Source organism: Scardinius erythrophthalmus (genome assembly GCF_964197995.2).
Source record: "Scardinius erythrophthalmus genome assembly, chromosome: 15".
NCBI lineage: Eukaryota > Metazoa > Chordata > Actinopteri > Cypriniformes > Leuciscidae > Scardinius > Scardinius erythrophthalmus.
Genome location: NC_138235.1, coordinates 34,136,088 through 34,159,271, shown reverse-complemented (window position 1 = coordinate 34,159,271; position 23,184 = coordinate 34,136,088). Strand labels below are relative to the sequence as shown.

Sequence of the window (23,184 nt, the reverse complement as noted above, 5' to 3'; positions counted from 1 at the left end):
TTGAAAGCTTGTGTCAATTCAAATGCATATGCATTTTTTTATTGTTTCCCAATCAGTACGTTTAAAACGTGAAGAAAAGCTGTTATTCTGTCAGTGCTGTGGAAGCTTGTGTCACCAAGACAAATTCCTTGTATGTGTAAGCATACTTGGCAATAAAGCTCTTTCTGATTTCAAAAAAGTCTTCAATTACATTTTTCCAACCACAACCACATTTAATTACGAATGCCTAACCATTAGAACAGCAAATGGTCAACCTGCAGTTACTCACCATCATCAAGGTAGGCCTGATCCAAGTTCTCCTGCTTGACCGTGACTCGTCCAGGAGCACTGGTTCTCGGCTCTTCTGTGGAGGAACATCTCTGGGCCTCTACTTGGACAGGAGGTGACCTGTCTTTGGCCACTCTCTGGAGGAAGGGCTGCTGTTGGATGACAGTGGGGTAATTCTGAGGGTGCTGGGGTGCCTGGGCTGGTACTGGTGAACGGTTTGCCCCTGTAGCTTGGGGACTATGCTGGTTATAGCCCTCACAATAAATGATGTGCTGATGTTCTGGGGGTGGTGGCGCAGGGGGATCTCCTCCTCTGAGCAGGTGGTGGTTGGTGGGTGAGAACTGGATAATTGAGGGATGCTGGTTGGAGGGATGTTGGCCACCCAGGTGAGGGGACTGGGCTGGGGAACCCGTGTGGACCAGAACTGAACGATGGGAGTCTGGCATCATAGTGGCTCCCGTCTGAGAGTAAATAGGACTGCTTGACATGCTTTTTCCAGGACGGGCGTACAGTATGGCTTGGCTCTGCTGCTGAAATCGGTGGTCCGGAGGGGAGACACCCAGGCGGGCCTGCTGACAGGGGACGAGGCCAGGCACCAGGCCACTGTCTGGGGTGATGACCCCCCGAGGGTTATAGTATGGCTGGGGAGACACCCCCAGCATTTGCGACATGGAATAACCCATCCGACCAGATTCATATTCATCCACCGGCTCGGTCTTAATAGACGGAACTGGGGAAGTAAAATGAGAGAATATCTATGATGGAGTATTCAAAGTGCACATATCATGGAAAAGATAAATAATACTCAATATACTATATGCAAACTGAGGTCAGGCACACATAAATCTTAAAGGTACAGTATCAAATAATACGCCTAATAGCCACATAGGTACCTGGTAGAGGTGTGTAGGTGAAATGCTGAGGCTGACTGCGCTTCCGTTTCCCATTTATTACGTAGAAGTTGACTTTGGCTGGATGGCAAATGGATGGGTCTCTATATGGAGGCACCTCAATGAACAGCATGCTCTGTGAATGAGAGAATAGTTTTATTGCTGTATCTATATAGACAGTTTACAAGAAGAGGGCTGAAAATAGACCTTCAGGAAGTTCAGTCATTTATGTAATGCAGGCACTGGACTTACTGCCTGACTTTTGTCTTTGTCAACTGTGGCTTCCAATTCCCAAATCTGCTGTCCATCTGGAAATAAAAGGAAAAAAAAAGTTTAATTAAATATGGGTTGCCTAAGTAAAGTTGAGATTAGTTAAGTTTAACTGCATAACCATTATGTAATACCCATGCCAAAGCTCTCATTTATCAGTAAATAATTGATGTAGGCTTCTTAATGGCTAATTTAAGACCACTGGAAGAGTGTAATCTTTGTTCCTTAATATATATATATATATTATTTAATAAACAAACCGTCTAGCATCACACTCATGCTTAAAGTCAAAGTTCTTTCCTCAGTTGTTTGGGGAAATACAGGATTGGCCAAACGTTCTCACTGGCACACACTGCTTCCTCCCCTTGTTCATAATGACTCAACTTTGTTTTGATAGGTAAAGTGGGTGATGAGTTGTGGGTTCATCTGTCATATCTATAGGTCATAGGGTACTTGCATAATTCCTCGCCTACAGACTGGTTCCCATACTGCAGAGATTGCATGTGGCACAAGTCAATCACATTTCTACCCACAGTTCTATATCATACACGCATCCACAGACACTGATGACCTCATGACTGCCAGTCTGAGCATGTAGTGTATTTTGACTAAGTCTACAAAAAGTCAGTATGAACTCAAACCTCTCTCTCATCAACTTTATCTAAGACCAAATGATCTGAATTGTGCATTCATAATCCCAAGTATCTTTACATAACAGCTTACATTGCATTCTGTCTTCCATGTTTGAATTTGTCAACACTGCATTGGCTCCCTAAACATCATAAATGTTCAAATCTAGCTGATTACTTTCAAAGCACTAAATGGTTTAGCTCCGTAGTAATTGAGCGAGCTCTTAATGCATAATAGTCTTTCACGTCTATTGCGATCTCAAAATTCTGGCCAGTTGATAATACCTAGAATATTAGAATCGACTGCTGGCGGTAGATCCTTTTTCTATTTAGCACCTAAACTCTGGGACAATCTTCCTAGCATTGTTCGAGAAGCAGACAGACACACCCTGTCAGTTTAAATCTAGACTAAAAACACATCTCTTTAACCTGGCATACACATAGAACATTATAAATTTCTATAATTTAAATCAGTTAAATGATTGTTAAGCTGCATAAACTAGGTCAGCTGGAACCGGGAAGACTTCCGATAACACCCAATGTACACCTTACATCATAAGAAGAATGGCATCTACACTAATATTAGTCTTTCCGTTTATCCCGAGATTTTAGCCGGAGGATAAATGGATAAATATTCAGAATTTTCCAATCCAATCTGACTTCTGACCTGTAATGCTGCCTGAATAATAATCATACACTGTTCATTCGTTGGCCAGAGTAGAGCTGCCCTCCTGACTGAGCCTGGTTTCTCCCAAGGTTTTTTCCTCCATTCTGTCACCTGATGGAGGTTGGGTTCATTGACACTGTCGCCTCGGGCTTTTGGCTAGCTTAGTTGGAGACACCATCACTGAATATACTTATGCTGGACTATGACACTATTATCTTCTAGATCTGCTGTACAGCCGAAACAAACTTTGTTGTATTATTTTCCTGTTATCACTGTAAATCTGCTTTGAAACCACCTGTGTTGTAAAAGGCGTTATATAAATAAAGGTGGCTTGACTTGACTTGACTTTATACAGAAATCCAAAAACCATAGTAATATAAGTAAACAACACATAGCAAAAAATATCTTTAAACCAGAACAGAAAATAGCATTCCTACTGAATTAGTCATTAAACCAGGAACGATTTTGCTCTGTATCACAGCAGCATGTGGGAAACCCCTTTTTGGGCCGCAAATAAGAGACGTGTGGCTCAAATGAATCAGCACTAGCTAGGGGGATTCCACATGCACTGCCAGGATAATGTCTTAATATTGCTTTATGATCAAACTGTTTCGTTTCACCCACAACAGGTGATGAGTGCTTCTTCCTTGGCCGTTCTGTTTGTTTGGAGTTTGTTCCAAAGCTCCTTGTTCAGGATCCCATGGGTTTGCTTTTTACTTTTTCTTATAATTAGCCGTAGAAGCTTTGAGAGTGGAAGCCCAGCAAGGCATACAGAGCAAAATCAGCAAGAGCCAGCAAAAACCAAAGACAGCTGTCTCCCATTTCAGAGATTTCACAGTCACAATGCTCCTGAACGCAACAAAAACCAATGCTCGTTTATGTTCTTCTGTTTCTTATTTTTAGAGTAAAAATGCAGTAGGCTATACAGTGGCCCCAAAAAGTTTTTGGAGTTTGAAGCCACTCTTAAAAATGAATATATGAATGGCATTGCATTAGATAAAAAAATAAAGGTTTCAGAGGGAATATTTTTCATTTTGAATATTGTTATAATTCAAGGCCTAGTAGATTTTCTTTTATTAAATGTTTTGATTGAAAAAGTCAGTGTGCTTGCACAACCTTTTTGGTTTTACACTGTTATCTATTGCAATGATCAAATGCAAACACTGTAAACCCTGACGCTAAAATAATTAATTGGTTTGAGTATGGCCAACTTAAATTATACAAATTAGTTCCATCAAATTAACTTTTATGAGTATTTAGAACTTTCTATTTCTTTTGAGTTCACAAAACGGACACATTTTAAGTAAGTTGAATTGTTTCATTGTTTTAAGTTCTATGAACTTGTTTCTTTTCATTTAGACAAACTTAAAATTGAACTGAAACTGTGCTGGGACTTCTATTTCCCAGCATGCTTTGCCATGACACTCAAAAGGGAGAGTAAATGCTAAAATTGTTATATAGTTTTTTCGGTGTAAAAATAGTAAGATAGTATGCTATTTTGAACACTGCCAATAAGTTTTACTGTGTTTTCCTCTGTTTTCCATTAGTCAAGCAGCCAAACAGATTAAAATAAACAGAGGGGGAAATATATTTGATAAATATGTGATAAATTACTCACACTCAAATCGTTTAAATCCTGTATGATTTTATGACGTTAGTTACAGAGAGGGGGTTAGACAGAAAGAAACACTGAATTTTCAACAAAAATAAAAAAAGCCTAAAAAGGACTTGATGAGTCACAGCTCTTTTCTGATAGACTAAACACATTAGCCTCAATCAATAGATCAATAAACAGAACTTTGCATTCTACCAAAACGAACAAAACCTAGACGACACATGGCGTACATCAATAAAACAATGTAAACAGCGGTAGAGAACACAATGGGTGAAAAATAAAACAAAGTTTAAAAAAAAGCAGCAATGGGAACTTTGAAGGTTGAAGGAGCACTTTCTAATCACACAGCTGTGACTGGATTTTATTTGCAAGCAAAACTGCCGAGTGCCACCTGTCCGAGGCAAAAAGCAGCATCAATAAGAGCAAGTAGTCATAGCACACACACACACAATCCATCTGCCGCTTAGCATGCATGAAAGAGCACAGTGTGTGGGAGTGCCATAACAATGACACCTGCAGGCAAAAGGCTCTGCCACCAACACCACAGCAACCTCTAAAGACTCATTTGATTCACTACTTAATGCACTTCTTGTAAGTCTGATGACTTTACAGACATTTCACTCTTCAAGATTTGATTAAAATCAATATAGAACGGCTCTTACAACCCATTTTACTTTCATAATGAGATGCATTTCCCAACGCAACAGGATATTCAATGAGGAAACACTGTAAAAACTGAAGAAAAAAAAACTGCCAGCGTGAATGACGCTCAGGACAATTGACGGAACGGAACTGTCACGGCACGTGTTTTTAAGCCTTGCGAATTTAAATATTCAAGCGCAAGAATTTTGACTTCTCATTCACTTCTTCTAATTCACCCGAAATTATATCAAAATGCCCATCTTGGCGAGTATCCTTGTAAACAGTCTGTTACAATATGTCTTAAATGAACAGTTTGCGTAACAGTATATTGGATCCGTGCAGCTCTTCTTAAGGTGACAGTAGCCTAATATTCCTGCTGCGCTGCTGTTTCAAAGTTAATAAAACAAGTATTCACTACTCTTGAATAAATAACTTTTGTAACTTTAATAAGGATTAATGTATATTTAATTTATACAATGAAGAATATATTTTAGATATTTGATTACTTTATTTCTGTATTTCTGTAGTTCAAATAAGAAAGCAAGTGACAAATATTGAAATTGGCCAGTGATTGTTTGTTAAAATCGATATCGGCCAAAAAAAGAAATAAATATTGCATTATGCAAAAGCTTGTTTTGTCAACTTTTAGGAGTACACTAGCATATTGATATTTGGCCCCAAAACTTAAAGACATGAACTAAAAGCCAAAAGAAACACATTTTAAATTCATGTGTACTTTAATGTAGATGTTAAGTAAAAAATAATGAAAATAGAGAAAGACAGGTAAATCAATCTGATAATGACAGTGAAATTAGAACCTGGCGAGAACGTAGATGAGCTGCTGTACTATTTGTACATAAAGCTGACACTGTATTCAGATCCGAAATCTAAAACTGCATGCAAATGTGAGTGAAACAGATTAGAAAAGGTCACAATTCAAATGAAAGCCTAATGGTCGTTTGCAGACCACTGTCATTCATAAAGTTCAATGATGAGTTTGAGTGTGTCTGCAATTACATAGTTTTATCAGCTGTTTAATTCAACTACTTTATTATGTTAATTTCAGATAAAACAATGACTCATGAATATGGTAATAGAATGAGAAAACAGCCATTTCATGTTACACTTTTTGTCCTGTATGCATAATATTTGATCAAATATGCCAGACAAAAGAGCAACTACATATGTTTGAACACAAAAGCGACACACTCTTCAACAAAAGCGCCACCCGCACACTGAAAAAATAACAAAGAAAGGACAGTGAAGCTTTTCCTCTTATCTCCAAAATAATGCAAATTGTTGATGGTAAATTGTCGCCGTAGTTTGCCTCAGTGTGATTCAACAAACAATAAGCACAAAAACAGGTGACATATAAAAGTGATAGTAGACATGAAAACAACAAGTGGGTCGAATGAAAAGAAAATGTTGAGGCCTGATATCAAAAACATTGTCTTTCGGACTTTTATAGGTAATCTATATCCTAGTGTATTCCCAAACATTGACAAAATTCACTTCAATTGAATCACATACAAGTTTTTGTTCAATAAAACAAGAAATCCCTCCCCATAAAATATAATACGACCAGCAAATTATAAATAGGGCTAGAAAGAGCAAATCATAGTGCATGCATGTGTGTTTCTTTGCTAACTCACTGCATTTCCTTTCCCAACCTTTAACAGGATGCAACAAAATTGACTGGAATTAAAAGTACAAAGTACAAAGCATTAAGCGTCACTTCACTGGGCTGTGACGTAAACTAAAGACTATTAACCATATATTTTAGCTTGTCTGATAATGAAAATTATTGCTTGATTTGATTACACTTTTGGTAATGACAGTAGTTCACATAAAACTAGCACATAATTCACTTCTGACTTGTGAGCTAATCTATTCATATATACTTTTGCACAGTGCTATATACAGTACACACACACACACACACACACACACACACACACACACACACACACACACACACACACACACACACACACACACACACACAAGCTTAGTACTATGCAAAAGTCTTAGGCCACCATTAGATGTTGTTTTAGCAATGGTATAATGACCCTATATAATTATTTCTCAGTCTCTTTATTAGAATATAATCAGAAAATACAGGACATTTGTATGCAGCATTAAAAAAACTGAAAAAAATCAGAAAAAAAAAACGCTTCTACAGACTAAAGTGGCAGGTATTTAGTGAACTCTCCTTACACTTGAGCAATAGCAGGAACCTGACCCTCTTAAACCTCAATGGAATGGAAAAGGACTGGAAGGCCAAGAAAACTTTCAAAATATATGAGAAGTTTCACAGAATTTCTTCTTTGAGAAACTGGAAGAAGTCCAGGACGTCACACTTAATACAGATTTTTTGCTTAAAAACAATTTTTGTAAAAAAAAATTACATTTTGTGTGCATATTTCCTGTATTTTTTAAGCTTGTATCTTAACAAATAGACCTGAAAAATAAATATGGATGATCATTAAAACATTGCTAAAACAACAAAACTGGTGGTGGTCTAAGACTTTTGCACAGTATTATATCATAGAAACTGTAAAAGTACTATGCCAGCAGTACTTAATACTTAAAAGAGCCATTAGATAGTTAAAATGACCTCGTTTCTTCACCGCCTATAAAAAATAACAAGCAAGTAATAAACTACAAGCATTCAGTATGTTCAGCTCTAACTTCCCGTTTTAAACATAATATGTAAACACAGGAAGGAAATTGAGAAGGAAGGAATTTCCAAGATTATACCTCATAATCTACACAGAAAATGTAAAAAATGTAAAATTTTCACATGTACCTGCAAATATACTAGGCCGAATATCAATCTTTTAGCACTTACCATGAGTCTTCTCCATGAAGATCACCTTTGAATCTGCGCTGAAATTCTGGCCGGTGAGAATCATCTGCTGGCCTCCAAGAACTGAACACCCATCCATGTCCTGCTTCTCTACCATGGGCAGCTCGTGGGCAGACCTCTGGGCTATAGAGTCAAACAGGGAGAAAATACAGAATTTAGATGTTTGGACTGAATTTAATGTAACAGGTTGGAAGAGTGGCCCACTAACTGAAGAGTTACTAAGAGCCCTATTACAATTGTTCCCTTGAGCGAGTCACTTAACCCCTGCTTGGTCCACGAAATATTGATTCTGCAATCAATAAGTCACTTTGGATGAAAAAAATGTCAGCTAAATGACCAATAAAATGTTTCCCAAAAAGGCACTTAACCTCAGGTTATTTTAAAAGGATAAAATAAAATGATTAAAAAATATATAATATTTATATGTATAATGCTGTGATTTTTGCTTGGGATGCTCTACATTTAAATTGCCTACTAAATTATACAAGCCATAATAAATAATAATAATAATAATAATAAACTATGATGTTAGTATGCAAGTCATACAACAGATTGATCAAAACAACAATCAAAATCTCCGGGAATTCATGCATTTTTTATTTGCATTGGAATTAAGAGGTTTTTAACTAGGACAGTTAGCTAAATTTGCTTCAGCCAAATTGACATTAAGCCATGTAAACGAAAAGGCAGGTTGATCCAGCATATTAAACGCCTTATTTATTTATTCTAGGCTGATGGAGTATTAAATCCTGTTTTACAAGATTAAGTTTATTGTCACAATATTAAGGACATGCACTCATGAAACTTATCTATGATATAATATCCGCAACATCAACTTTGATTAAAACAAATACGAGTGACCTTTAGACAGATGTGTGGCGCGCCGTAATCTGAATTAATGAAGCGTACGCTCTCCTCTTAAATAATACAGCTTGCAACCTGAGAACAGGGTGAGATACAGTACATCTGCAAATAGAGCAATGATATCTCAGTGCCTGACAGAAAAGATTGAACTTCCTAAAATAGAAAAAGGGGGTTGGGGAGTATATCAGGATAATTTTAAATTCATTCCTCTTTTGCTCCGTTGAACTTGGTTTGCATCAAACGAAACCTAACCGAGGAGGAAGCAGAGCAACCAGACAGAGCGGTAGAATTACATGTAAGACAAAGCCACCTGCTATCTAATAAGAGCATGACAAATATTCAACCAAAACCCAAATTACAACATTCAATCACTGAACCCGTCAGGTTTAAGCCATCAAGAAAAATAAAGAAGAAAGTAAATAAGGCCCATTTTTATTTCATGTTGATTAAGTACACTCAACCACCTAAAATTGACCTATTATGCTTTTGTATTAAGCCATCTTCAGGAAGGGGTTAAGGGTTAAGGGTTACTTCAGGATTTAGCATTAAGCTTTGTATTAGTAGAAAACCTGTAGTATTTTCGAATTACCATGCTTTCCCCCCTCATATCCCCCTGAGAGGAGAGATTTATGTATTTTTTGTCTGGAAAAAATCCTCCGATGACGCAAAAATCGTCATTTTGCGTCATCGGAGGATTTTCTGTCCAGAGGCTAAAGACTACAGCCAGTAGATGGCGTTGTTCCGCATGTTTTCAACCCGCCCATACAGGGTGGGATCTCACTCACAGAATGTACACAGTATCAGCCGTCTTTCTTTGGAAGCTAAGCTAGCATGCTCTTGTTCTGTGGAGAAAGCTGAATAATAGGAGAAAGCTGAGTAAGTAGGGGTTACCATCTTCCTTTTCCCGGACTTGTCCGGCGGGCGAGACTGTTAAAAATGTCCGGGATTCGGCTTTTGCGTTCTGCGGTCGCCATTCATTGTTTACATGCACACCTCTCGTTTCAATCTAACTGAATTAATTCCGATCGGTGAATCTGACTGTAGTGTTTACATGAACGCTAAACAAGTGATTGGTTGGTTGATGTGCGTTTTAACATTGCTAAGAAAATTCCCGCTCCTCCGTGAGATATGCGAGACCCGGCGCGTCTCAGTAATGAAGCCACCGGCCTCGCGCCGTTCTCCCGCGGCCGTCAGCCTCGTCCTGCTCGCCACAGTAAACATGATGAATGGCGACTGTAGAACGCAAAAGCCGAATCCCGGACATTTTGGGTCTCTAAATCCCTGGCAAACTCATCACTTACTTAGGCTAGCCTTGTTGTTTTCAACTGTGCTCTCTAACCGGTAGGCGTGGCCTCCTAAGGCAGCGAAGCAAGTGCATTCTGGGAGTTGTTGTCTTTCATCCACATAAGCCAAAAATACATTTTCTGGCTTTTCTCAGTCTAGAAAGCTCCAAATTCAAAAATTTCTCCACATTTCTTCTACTTAAATGACCTATTTTAAATACACATTCATCTTCCCAGAGGTGAAGTATCCCTTTAAGCTTTCTTTAGTGTGTAATGTTGCTGTTTAAGCGTGAAAAATGTCTGCTCCAAGCCACTCCAAAGGAGTTATTCTGTATATCAGTAACTGTTTCTGTTTCTTTAGTGTGTAATGTTGCTGTTTAAGCGTGAAAAATGTCTGCTCCAAGCCACTCCAAAGGAGTTATTCTGTATATCAGTAACTGTTTCTGAACTAACTCGAGTCTTTAGTTTTCTTCCGGGAACACGCCACAATATTCCTCATTTAAATAATTCCCACACGCAAAATAAAGGGACGAGGCCTGGTTGAGTTAGTAGTAGTGTGTTGAAATTCACGGTTATGGTAAGGGGCGGGACATTTCCAAAACACGCTTGAAGTGGTTGACCAATCAAAACACTGATGATGCCAACCAATCAGAGCACATTGTGCTTTTCAGAAGGAGGGGCTTCATAAACAGAGCGTTACTGACAGAATGGGAAGAGAGGTGCTGCAACAATGTCAAATATGGTGAAAATAATGTGTTTCTTTAACATTCAAGCATGGAAACCTATTCTAGTAGATACCTACTCAAGCAGAACCTATTCTTTGTAAAAGGGTTTAACAGGACTCCTTAAAGTCTAAATGTACTCACAGCATTCAATGGGATGTGAAGCAACTTGCAGAGACAAATGTTGACCTCCTTGTTGGGGAATGTGAATACGAAATACCAGTCGAACACGCGTGTTTTTACGCCCAATGTCCGTCTCGCCTTTCCGCAGCTCGATGTCTGCATTCCGAAGCTTGAGAATCCCGGCGCAATCAATTCTGAGAAGTAATTTCTACCATGTTAGTGTGCACATTTAAAACCAAAAAAGTGGAAACCATCGTGTAAAATGCATTTATCTGAAAGAACCATCATCCATAAAGCGTACTCACATTGCTTTCATGTTATTCTTTGGCTCAAGAGGAATTTCCAAGACTTTGGTGCCGTTGATGATCTTCTCGTAGCTGGTGGTGGTGACGGTTTTGCCGGTAATGCGATGGACCTGATAGAAAGCGTGAGGCTTCAGGATTCGCTCGTCTGCCGTGCCAATGAAGATCTGCAAACCAAGCGGCTCCTTGCCCCTGTATCCACGTAACTGCACACAGAAAAGTGCAAAAAAGTCAAATTTGAATGTATTTTAAAATGTAATTTATTCCTGTGATGCAAAGCTACATTTTCAGCATTATTTACTCCAGTCTTCAGTGTCACACGATCCTTCAAAAATCATTGTAATAAGCTGATTTGATGCTCAAGAAACATTTCTGATTATTATTGAAAACAGTTGTGCTGCTTTATATCTTTGTGGAAACTATTAACTGCATAACAAAAATCGGCATTAGCGAGTGTATGAAACGGTGACACTCGCCAGTTGGCCGGTAACATGTTTATTAATTCTAACAATGCATGAACTTGAACAAACGTGAACGATGCTCGGGACAGTTGACGGGCCAGCGCTGCATCGTCACCAAAGTTTAAGCCTCGACAATATTCAAGATGACGCAAAAGGGAGCTCATTTCGTTACTAAATTGCAAATAATAAACTGAGCTTCTCTTTCACGTTTTCTTGCACTTGAGCGGACAAATTCACACAAAATTGTCAAAAAATAGCGAGTATACTAGTAAACATAGTCGGTTATGTCTTAAGTGAACGTAAACAGTTGAGAAAGAGCAAATCAGTATCAGTATATTAGATCTGTGCATTCTATCTTAAAGTGACAGTAGCCTAATATTCCTGTGTTTTAATGTTAATCAATCAACAAAGGACAAAAAAAAAAAAAATCACTCACTGCTTTTGATTGAATAACATTTGTAACTTTGATAAGGATTAATAAATCAGGATGTTTAATTTATACAATGACGACTATGCAGTGTTATTTTGCATTTGCTTTATTACTTTGGCTTATAATTTGATCATTTGTTTTTTATTGTACTACTGACTTGTCTTTAATGTTTTAAATGTATTTTAGTTAGGCTAGCAGCTGTAGCTGTAGTATCGAATTTGTGTATTTTTACTGCCACGTAAAATGTTGGTGTCATTACTGCCTATGGCTGGTAAAACATATTTATGGCAAAATGTTAGGCCTCATACATACATATATATATAATAGTGCGGCCGGAGCAACTATTTTAGCGAAGGTCTGCTCTCCTGGTTGGGAAGCACAGACCTGCTGGAAACATTAGCATCTCCGAAAACCTTGAACACAAGCCAGAAGGGTGTGTGCAGTCTGCAAACGTCTTTCCTTCACCGATTCATCTCCTTCAAACTCTACAGGAAACCAATGAGTCAATCGCGAGCTCTGACTGTGGCAATGTTTGTGGCCTGGGTCCTTCCAGTGTCAGTTGATTGATTGTGGAAGATAAACTCTTAAATTCAAATCAAAAACTGAATGAGTCTGGTATGGCATTCTGGAAATCATGCAGTATTAAACCCTCAGGGATGTCCACAGTGGCTGAGTGCCAAAATGGTTTATGCATATGCAGATGAATGTGAAATTGCACAGATGCATCTTAGTTTGTGTCTGAATTCCTGCACTGAAGGTTAATAATTCAGAAGGGCTTTCAAATCCTGTTCGACACAGAGGCAAATGGGTCACATTTTCATATGCAAAACATGGCATGTCCAATGAGAAAAACAACTCTGGCCTTGTCATTTTGTTGTAGATGAGTTAGATAATGTGCACAACAAAACAGGGTTTCTCGAGCTACCTTTTAACTACACGCATTTCACAACGATTTTTGGAGAGCGTAATTTAAGGGGGGATTTAAGGATAACGGGCTTTGTGCAGGAAAAATACAAGTTTTGATTTAATATGAGGGCGAAAAAGCTACTTGATAATTTATCGAGCTTAACTTTTCTGTTGAAACAACTTGAGGTTAACTAATTGTAGGGACAATCCCTGCAATTAAAGATAAATGCATTGCTCAAGGGCACTTTGATGACAAAGCAATGATGGTCACTTTTACTTCATATTGAACCTGCAACCCTTGTAAATGGCAGTTCATATCCTTGAAAATCCCAACCTCAGTTTTCTTTTCTGTGTTGATATATTTCCTTCTGAAACAGACAGTTTAGAGCATAACATATCAAATGTCTCACTTTTGTTAAATAACTAACTAAGTTTATGTCAAAACCACACATGACCAATTGTATGATAAATTAAAGCACTAGTAGGCACTATCAAAAAAATACACTACAGCACTTCTTTTGCAAGTGACTGATTGTAGAGAAAAATGGACTATTGTTACTACGGTCTCATTTTGCAATTTACTGAAAAAATTTAAATCACCATGACAAGACTGCACAAGCAGAGTCATGTGAATACTGAAAGCAGATGACACATAAAAGCAGGTAACAAATTTGATGTGCACTCTTAAAAAAAAAAAAAAACGCGTCTACATCGGAAGGAAGTGTGCAGAAACCACAGAGCATGAAGATGCAGCTAAATTTACTCTGGATATCAAAAGCACAGTGAGCAGGGCATGTGTCAACATTACAAATTCATGTTTGATGGACAAAAGTGGGCCAAAAACAATGCTGCATCAGATAAGGGGGATGAAATGTGTGTGTTTGGAGCATTGCAGACAGTACTAGTAACAGTACAGTAAACTGATCTCTAATTGGCTCTTCATAAGAGAATATGATAAGTCCAGCTTAAAAGCAACATCTGAGAAAGACAAATCATAAATTAAATATCTCTATTTCTTCTAGGCAGCAATGAGATTAAATGGAGGGAAAACTGACACGTTTGCTTTAGTCACGTTTGCTTTGGTCACTTCCAGTGTTTGGTGAAATGCATTACTAAGTAATTAATTACTGTAATTTAATTACTTGTCCCTTGAAAAAGTAAAGTATGGGATTACTCTTAATTTTTCTGGAATTTTAGTTACAGCTATTTCTGATGTAATTGCATTAAATCTGTATAGGCTCTAGAACAATTCTATATGAAACAATAGTGGATTTAACATGAAAATTATTTAAAATTTGCCATCCAAATAAATTGTATATATTTTTTCTAAGACTGAATATCACACCATGTACTACGAAACATATCTGAGTCATATTTTATCGCAAAATAAACACATAAATATATAAATAAAACAAATAAATAATAAAACAAAAATAAATAAAACAATCAATCAAACAAATAAACAAAGCTAGCATTAAATAAATAATAAAATAAAATAAAACTGAAATAAATAAAATATGATTGTACATAAACAAAACATAAATAAATATAAAACAATTAAAAACATAAATAAATAAATCATAAACAAATAAATAAATAAAACCTAAATAAAGCAAATTAATAAAACAGAAATAAAACCAATAAAACATACAAAAACAAATAAATCATAAATAAATAAAACCAATAATTAAAAGATGCATAAAAAACAAATAAACAAAATTCTAAAATATTTATTATTTATATTTAAACATCCTGTGACTGTAATAGTATATTATTTATAATATGAATAGTTTTAGTTATAACAATTTATTAATATTTAACAAACATTAATCATTTAGAAAAAGCTTTTTAAGACACAGGTGAGTGAGTCGGGTACGAGAGCTGGGCCTCATGAATTGGGTAAACACGGCCGTTTCCATGGGCCATCTGAGAACCTGGTTGCCATGGCAGCTGGCGAGCGGTGAGTCAGTCGTGAGGTCGGAAAAGTAAAGTAGAGGAAGGAGCAGTCCTGAGTAACTCCCCGCCACGTGATTGGCTAGCGAGGAGCTGCACTGACCACAGCGAGCGCCAGGGAATGGAAAGCATTAAACATTTTGGCTTTGCCAAGGCAGTCTGCAATCTTTACCAGAGCGCTGACATCGGAAGGATGCTGGCCGCTCCGCTAACAAGACCATTAAAGATGGTTTACATTGAGAGAGCAAAAAGCAACAAGAGGGCTTTCACATAAACTGTTACCAGAGCAACATCAAACTTTAAGTGGTAAACAAACTGAGCAATATCATGTGTCTTCAGGATACAGCTGCCATTACTGCGTCTGCAAAACCTCTGGACAAACTCAACTTCCTGAAGAGTTCAAGCAACATGAAAGCAAATCAAAAAGCAGTAAATAAAAATAAATCGCAATACCTTCTGCTCTAAAACCCCAAAGTCTCTATGATAAAAATCTAAAAATAAAAATAACCACCATGAAAAATAATCAAAAATTGAATTAAATACAACAAATAAATAAATATATTTAAAAAATTAAATAAAATATATAAATATATAAAATAAAAATGTAAAAGTAATGCAAATAAAAAATTAAAATGCTATTAATAAAAACAAATAAATAATTGTAAAAAAAAATTATACAATAACAATAAAATAAAAAATATATATAACATAAATACAAATAATACAAATACATTTTTTTTTTTTTTTAAATAAAATAAATGATTGTTTTGGGTGCTTGCTTTGTAATTGAATCACCAAGTAGTTTTAGATATTTAGATTAACAGAGTCCATCCATACTCATGGCTTAGAAATCCACATTATTTGAGGTTTTATTCATGTATGTGGCGTAAACAGTGCTGAACGAGTTACGAGCTGACGTTTAAATAATTAGGATTCGAGATTTATCTGCAAGCACGACTTTAGGCTCATCTTACAGCATGCACAAGTAATGAAAGAGTGCATTCATTTGTGCGAGGGTGGATAAACGATCGGACAACGCACAGAAGAGCAGAGGGCCATTTTCATAGGCCTGACCCTGGGGCAAAATCACCTCACGCTGCATAATGACAAGGAAATACCTTCACACGCACGTCTAGAAGACAGAATGAACACCCACCTGGACCACAGGGTGACCTCCAGTAGGGGCTTTGACCGCCCCTCGGCTTCCCTCGGTCTCATAGTGGGCTCTGTGGTGGGGTTTGGGCTGCACCTCCACGTGGAGCTCGTACTGATCGCTGCGGCTCGGTAGGGGCCACTCCAGGGGGGGCAGGGAAGCCACGGGGATGCTGGGAGAGATGAAAGATGATAGCCATGCTCATTTGCTTCACATATCCGATTTGTTGCATGAATAGAGCAGCAGGTGCATGAGGGTTTTACAGATTGTGTCACCTTATATGTTATAAGAGTGTGTGACTGATAGCAGATCAAACTACACACAACTAAAACATGTTTTTGTACTTGGATTTAAGTTCAAAACAAGTTTGGGGTCAGTAAGATTCCCTTTTCTAAAAAAAAGAAAAGAAATTAAGAATTTTATCCAGCAAGGACACATTAAATTAATTAAAATTGGCAGTAAAGACATTTAGACTGTTACAGAAGATTTCCATTTCAAATCAATTGTTCTTTTCGACTTTCAAAGAAAGCTAAAAAAAAAAAAATTAAGCAGCACTATTGTTTTCAACACTGATAATAATAATAAGAAATGTTTCTTGAGCAGCAAATCATCATATTTGAATGATTTCTAAAGGATCATGTGACACTGAAGACTAGAGTATAAATTACATTTTATAATATATTCAAATAGAAAATAGTTATTTTAAATTGTGATAATATTACTGTTTTTACTGTATTTTGAATCAAATAAATACAGTTTTGGTGAGCATTAGAGACTTTTGAACATTAGTGTACAATTTTTCACATTTATTTTAAGATTATCTGCACCGGCCAATAGCTATGCTTGCTCAGCTGATTGACAGCTTTGTCAACAGATAATAGACCAAAAATATTACACATTTTTAAATAAATATTTTAAACAGGAAATATAGTACCTTTCACACACAAATCATTTGTAGGTAGGTGCATCGGATAAAAGTCCAATATAAACATGAATAAATTCTGCACACTATTAAAGAACACTGAGTAATGCCTGGTACACATTGTAGGATTTTGGGCTGTCCCAGACGAAAGATGAGCCATTGTGGCGATTTCTGTGGTCATGGCTACGTCATAGAGTGAGAGAGATTCAAGACTGTCGTTGTCACGGTCTTGCGACCAAATATAGTTTAATGATAATTTTCTAACAGTGTCAGAAATCCAGCATGATCATCACAGTGTGTTTGCTTCTACGACCTGCGTCTACTGACTAGCCAATGAAAATGCAACATGAAATGGCGTATTGATCAGAGCGACATGGCGCTAAAACTTAAAACTACTTACCTCAAGCTTCATTTGCAAAAGTGTCGGCCTCTTTTACCTAGCCATGACCACATCCATATTCTCCTCTTTCGCTTCCTCCTCTTTTTTTCAGCGCACATAAAAACCTCAACTGCTAAAGTGCGATCCATCTTGCCCTATTTGTTTACCACTAGCGCATGCTGAAGACACTTGCGTCATACTGTGTGATTTGTAATGATCTTATAAGTCTTCTAAAATCATCTTTAGAAAGCATAAGCCTGAAAAAGGTTGATTAACCAAAACGTGCAAATAAAATTTCGTAATGATGCATGTTTGAGTAGTGTGCAGGATTTATACTTATTTTTCAAGCTATAATGTTAATAACAGATATTGTTTGAGGATCATTTATTTTCATTCAATTGTATTATGTATTCATATGCATATCGGTCATCGTTTACCCAACTTTCTAAACTGGTATTGGTATTGGCACCCAGGTTTAAGAGTACAATGAAAAGATTTTAAGGACAAATATAGACATAATTTAACTATCTGTAGTGGCAACAAATAGCAAATAACTATACTTATTAAATTCCTATCAAAATTGTGTCCCTCTACAAGCAAACCCTGCATAGAAAGAAAAGTATGACAATTGTTACCTGCATATGCCAGGCACCAGCTGTTTAGGCCAGATTTGGGGGATTACGAAGAAAGATTCAGGGCCAGGTTTGTTCTTCATATCCTGGTCACATGACACCAGGTAACTCTCAGTGTGGTTGTCTGGGTAGAGCGGGTAGGCCTGCTGGTTAGTCTTCACGATCTTGGTTGGAATGGAAGTAGCCTGGCCAACGCCGAACCCATTCATGGACCCTGAGAGGTTATTTGAGCCATAATGGCCGGCGTGCTGCTCTTCATGGCCACCGTGGGGTGATGGGCTGCGTGATCGGGCCACCGGCACCAGGTTGGGGTTCCTGTACATCTCGTAGGTGCGTTTGCATAGAGGGGAGGTGGAACGCGAGCCGGCCCGGGGGGAAGGAGAGCGCGGCCCAACACAGCCGTCCTCGGCCAGGCTGGTTCGTGGAGAAGTGCCCGGACTGGTTCGAGGGGAGCCCGTGTGGACGCCCTGAAGTCGTGGGCAGAGATCTCCAGTCGCCTGGCTGTTGCTGGGCGAAACGCAGGGCGAGGCCCAGGGCGAGAGGTTTTCCGAGTGCCAGGAGGTGGATGAGTTGCTACTGGCGGGACTCAGGCACTGCGGCTCCCTGTAGGCCAGAGGATCGTGACCGGGAACGGTGAGCCCGGGACTGGGGCTGGTGTTCACGAGATGGTTCTGGAGGGAGTCTCGACCATGACTATAGTGCTCGCGGGAGGGAGTAATCTCAATTCGGGGGCTCAGTGCCTGGCTGTTGGGTCTGCCGTACTCCTGGTAGTTCTTTGCCTCCAGTTGCTCGTAGCCAGAGAGACCTTCAGTGTTGACCTCCGTGTAGGAAGACGCACACGGCTTGATGCCGTATGGTGAGGCTTCCACCAGAGGATAGGACAGGCTGGGAGGAGAGATGAGATCTTTGTCGGAGGAGATGCTTTGCTCATCTATAACAGTAAAAGAAAGAAAGTGTTTAAGAGTGTCCAAAAACTCAAACACTGCTGTCTGTGTCTACTATTTAAAGGGGACCTATTATGCCCTTTTACAAAGTCTTGATTTTGTTTTCTGGGTCTGCTAGAATAGGTTTTCATGCTTGGATATTCAAAAACACATTCTTTTTCACATATTTGACATTGTTGCAGTTCCTCTCTTCCCGCAGTTTGTCAGTAACGCTCCGGGGTGCGTTTCCTAAAAGCATCGTTGGCCAACTCTGATCGCAATTTCCATTGAACTCTATTGGTAACGACGGAACTTGCGACCATAGTTGGCTTTGGGAAACACACTCCTGTTTAGTTCCTGTCTCTACGAAGCCCCTCTTTCCAAAAAGCACAATGTGCTCTGATTGGTCGCCTGGATCAGTGTGTTGTGATTGGTCAACTGCTTCGAGCATGTTTGGGATATGTCCCACCCCTTACCATAAGAGATTCAACACAACTCAACCAGGCCTCGTCCCAGTTACTTACGTATACTTTGGGCGGGAATTATTTAAATTAGGATTATTTAGACATGTTCGTTCCCGGAAGAAAGCTCAAGACTCTCGAGTCGTTTCAGCGAGTTTAGAAACAGTTACTGATATATGTGACCCTGAATCACAAAACCAGTCACAAGTCGCACGGGTATATTTGTGGCAATAGCCAACAATACATTGTATGGGTCAAAATGATCAATTTTTCTCTTATACCAAAATCATTAGGATATTAAGTAAAGATCATGTTCCATGAAGATATTTTGTAAATTTCCTACTGTGAATATATAAAACATTTATTTTTGTGAGTGAATGCAGCACAATCGCGAACATAAATGGACAACTTTAAAGACGATTTTCTCAATGTTTACATTTTTTTGCATCCTCAGATTCCAGATTTTCAAATAGTTGTATCTCAGGAATATTATCCTATCCTAACAAACCATACATCAATGGAAAGCTTATATGTGATGTATAAATCTCAATTAAAAAATTGACCCATGTGACTGGTTTTGTGCTCCAGGGTCACATATAGAATAACTCCTGCTGGAGGGACTTTGTGCTTTGTAACTTTGCAGACATTTTTCATGCTCAAACAGCAACATTACACACTAAAGAAAGTTGAAAATGTAAAAAAGCATAATAGGGCCCCTTTAAAATAACAAAGATAGCGGTCACATGACAATTTATTCTGCAAGTGGTGCTCAATAATAGGCTACACTTTATCAGTGGCCTTGGTTCCGGAAGTATTTTTCCTATAGGAATTTTAAAAAAGTATCCATGAACCACCAAACCAATCAGCTACGAATCACAACATTACAAACTTTGATTTGAAGCAAAAAAGTATTTAAAAATCAGACAAAAAGAGAAAGATATGTACTTGACGGTTTAATGAGGGAAAGAACTACAATCCCATGAAGCACTGAGAATGACAATCAAATTAAAAACAATAGAGCAATATGAAACTATTGATTTAAAGATGTTGATTTCTGTAATTTAAGTAGTTAAGTAGTTTTTCACCAAGAATTCAGCCGTTAAACATGATTAGGCCTACTTTAAGTTGAAATAATGCAGGCTGAAACATATACCATCGATTAACGAACTTTGTAGCTCATAGTAGGCCTATCTTTAAAGGGTTATACGTTATTGTTAAAAATCAAATCCCCTATGAAGAAAATTAATAGGATTTTTACTTCCAAACCTGATTTTTACCCTTTTGGCAGTCCAGTCAATAAGCAACCTTGTTCTGGTTCATTTCCTCGCATTACATTGTGAGATATAGTTTTCTAAGTTGTGTGCTTTATTGCATAGTACACATTTTGAGAAATGTAGTCAGTCATTCTACAGAAAATTTGCATTCTGTTATTTATCACATGCCCTATTTTGGTTTAACTTGTGATGTTGTGTTAGCAAGTTCAATTTCAAATGTCATTACCATCACACACAACATGCATCAACACTTCACACCAAGTTAGCTAGCTGTCAATTAACTTTAACATTAAGGAATTGATGACACTGTCACCTACTGCTACTTTTGATAGTTAATCTAAGAAATGAATTACATTTCCAAACTGTTCTTCTGTTGGACGAGATGAGCACTCCTGTCATTTCCATCATAACCAAATTTGAAGTGTTTTTGGAGAAATGCAATTGCAGTCTAAAATGTCTGGTGAAATGGTAATGACAGCAGTATTTTGGACAGTGATTGTTTGTTATTAAAATACTGATTTCAGATATAAATCTATACATTTAACAATAATTAGCCTAATAAAATATTAAAATATTACATTGTAATATTACTATCTTTTTTATATTACTAAATATAAAATAGTTTCAAATCATCACAGGGGAGCGTTTCTGTCCCCATGTATCTTTTATTAAGGTATGTATTATAAGCTATTAAATCAAATTCACACATACATACAAACAGTATTTCATGCTTATGTCTTCTTTTGCAATAGTTTAAACAGCCAGATCTCATTATGCTGCTCATTCTATTCTTCAGCACATATTTTACACAGAAGTTCAGTGAAACAAACCTTGAAGTCCCGTGGTGGTTCCATACTCAAAAAGATAGTCAAACTCCAGCTCATCCTGACAGTTCACCTGACTGAGCTCCTCAGCCAGCCCTATCGCAGCCTTATCGCCGTAAAAAGAGCTCATCTGTCTCAATCTGATTTATTTACACCACAGCAACTTCAGAAACGTGTCGAGAGAACGCCGGCTGTTTTGCACGCGGGGATTCGAGCTTCCAAACGCATGAATGAGAACGAACGACAGACAGACGTGAAATAGTGCAAGTTCAACTTCCGCCTAAACTTCACTCACACCCCCATTTACTCGACCGGTGACAGAAACAGCTTCCAGTGAACAGCGCGCGTTCCGAATGGACGCAACGGAACGCGTTGAGTGCGTCGCGTCGCTCGTGTGTGATAGAGTGACAGTTTGAGAAGGTTTGTCTGTGTGTTTGTTGTAGTATAGGGAGCATAATATATTCTGTCAATCATGAGGTGATAAAGTGGTTGACACGCGCCTCCTGTTGACAGACACTAGTTATAATAACTGCGACAAAAGTAACTCGCTCTTGGTCACAGTTTAACATCTGAGCGGGTGTGAACTGAATCCCAGCTTCATCCCGTATAACTGCTGCCCCCGGGTGTTCATCAACTCACAATGAGCAAGAGAACTGTTTGTAATTGGAGGCCTATTTTAGAATTGTAACTTGTGGTCATCTAGCTAACTATCTGTCTGTCTGTCTGTCTGTCTGTCTATCTATCTATCTATCTATCTATCTATCTATCTATCTATCTATCTATCTATCTATCTATCTATCTATCTATCTGTCTGTCTGTCTGTCTGTCTGTCTGTCTGTCTGTCTGTCTGGCTGGCTGTCTGTCTGTCTGTCTGTTTGCATCTGTCTGTCTGTCTGTCTGTCTGTCTGTCTGTTTGCATCTATCTATCTGTCTGTCTGTCTGTCTGTCTGTCTGTCTGTCTGTCTGTTTACATCTATCTATCTGTCTGTCTGTCTGTCTGTCTGTCTGTTTGCATCTATCTATCTGTCTGTCTGTCTGTCTGTTTGCATCTATCTATCTGTCTGTCTGTCTGTCTGTCTGTCTGTCTGTCTATCTATCTATCTGTCTGTCTGTCTGTTTGCATCTATCTATCTGTCTATCTATCTGTCTGTCTGTCTGTCTGTCTGTTTGCATCTATCTATCTATCTGTCTGTCTGTCTATCTATCTATCTGTCTGTCTGTCTATCTATCTATCTGTCTGTCTGTCTATCTATCTGTCTGTCTGTCTGTCTGTCTGTCTGTCTGTCTGTCTGTCTGTCTATCTATCTATCTATCTATATGTCTGTCTGTCTGTCTGTCTGTCTGTCTGTCTGTCTATCTATCTATCTATCTATCTGTCTGTCTGTCTGTCTGTCTGTCTGTCTGTCTGTCTGTCTGTCTGTCTGTCTGTCTATCTATCTATCTATCTATCTATCTATCTATCTATATGTCTGTCTGTCTGTCTGTCTGTCTGTCTAAACTTTATTTTGGAATTGTATCTTGTGGTCACTGACAAAACTTGGTCTATTTTACATGAACACTTATTATTTCTACCCACTTTCTGCCCATATCAGACGCCTCGATCCTATTCTGACCCGTGGATTATTTTATTTTGGAAAAGGACCCGCAATCTAAGACCCAGTTATTCCAGACAAACCCACACTCTTACAGACCGAAATGACAGAATGTGATTATTTACATAGTG

The 23,184-nt window shown here is 38.1% G+C and overlaps 1 protein-coding gene across 1 annotated transcript in view; it reads right to left on the bottom strand.

The window, feature by feature from the left end:
* The window catches only part of nfatc2a (nuclear factor of activated T cells 2a), a 30,517-nt gene extending 8,624 nt beyond the window's left edge, over positions 1–21,893 (bottom strand). Inside the window, exons 1-9 of the mRNA XM_081387697.1 lie at positions 21,468–21,893; positions 17,983–18,910; positions 16,050–16,218; positions 11,147–11,349; positions 10,863–11,035; positions 7,832–7,972; positions 1,410–1,465; positions 1,161–1,293; positions 269–997 (exon numbers count right to left, since the gene is read on the bottom strand). Of these exons, the coding sequence (XP_081243823.1) occupies positions 269–997; positions 1,161–1,293; positions 1,410–1,465; positions 7,832–7,972; positions 10,863–11,035; positions 11,147–11,349; positions 16,050–16,218; positions 17,983–18,910; positions 21,468–21,591 (2,656 nt within the window). The 5' untranslated portion in view covers positions 21,592–21,893. The remainder of the gene's footprint in view (positions 1–268; positions 998–1,160; positions 1,294–1,409; positions 1,466–7,831; positions 7,973–10,862; positions 11,036–11,146; positions 11,350–16,049; positions 16,219–17,982; positions 18,911–21,467) is intronic.
* Positions 21,894–23,184: the final 1,291 nt, after the last annotated feature.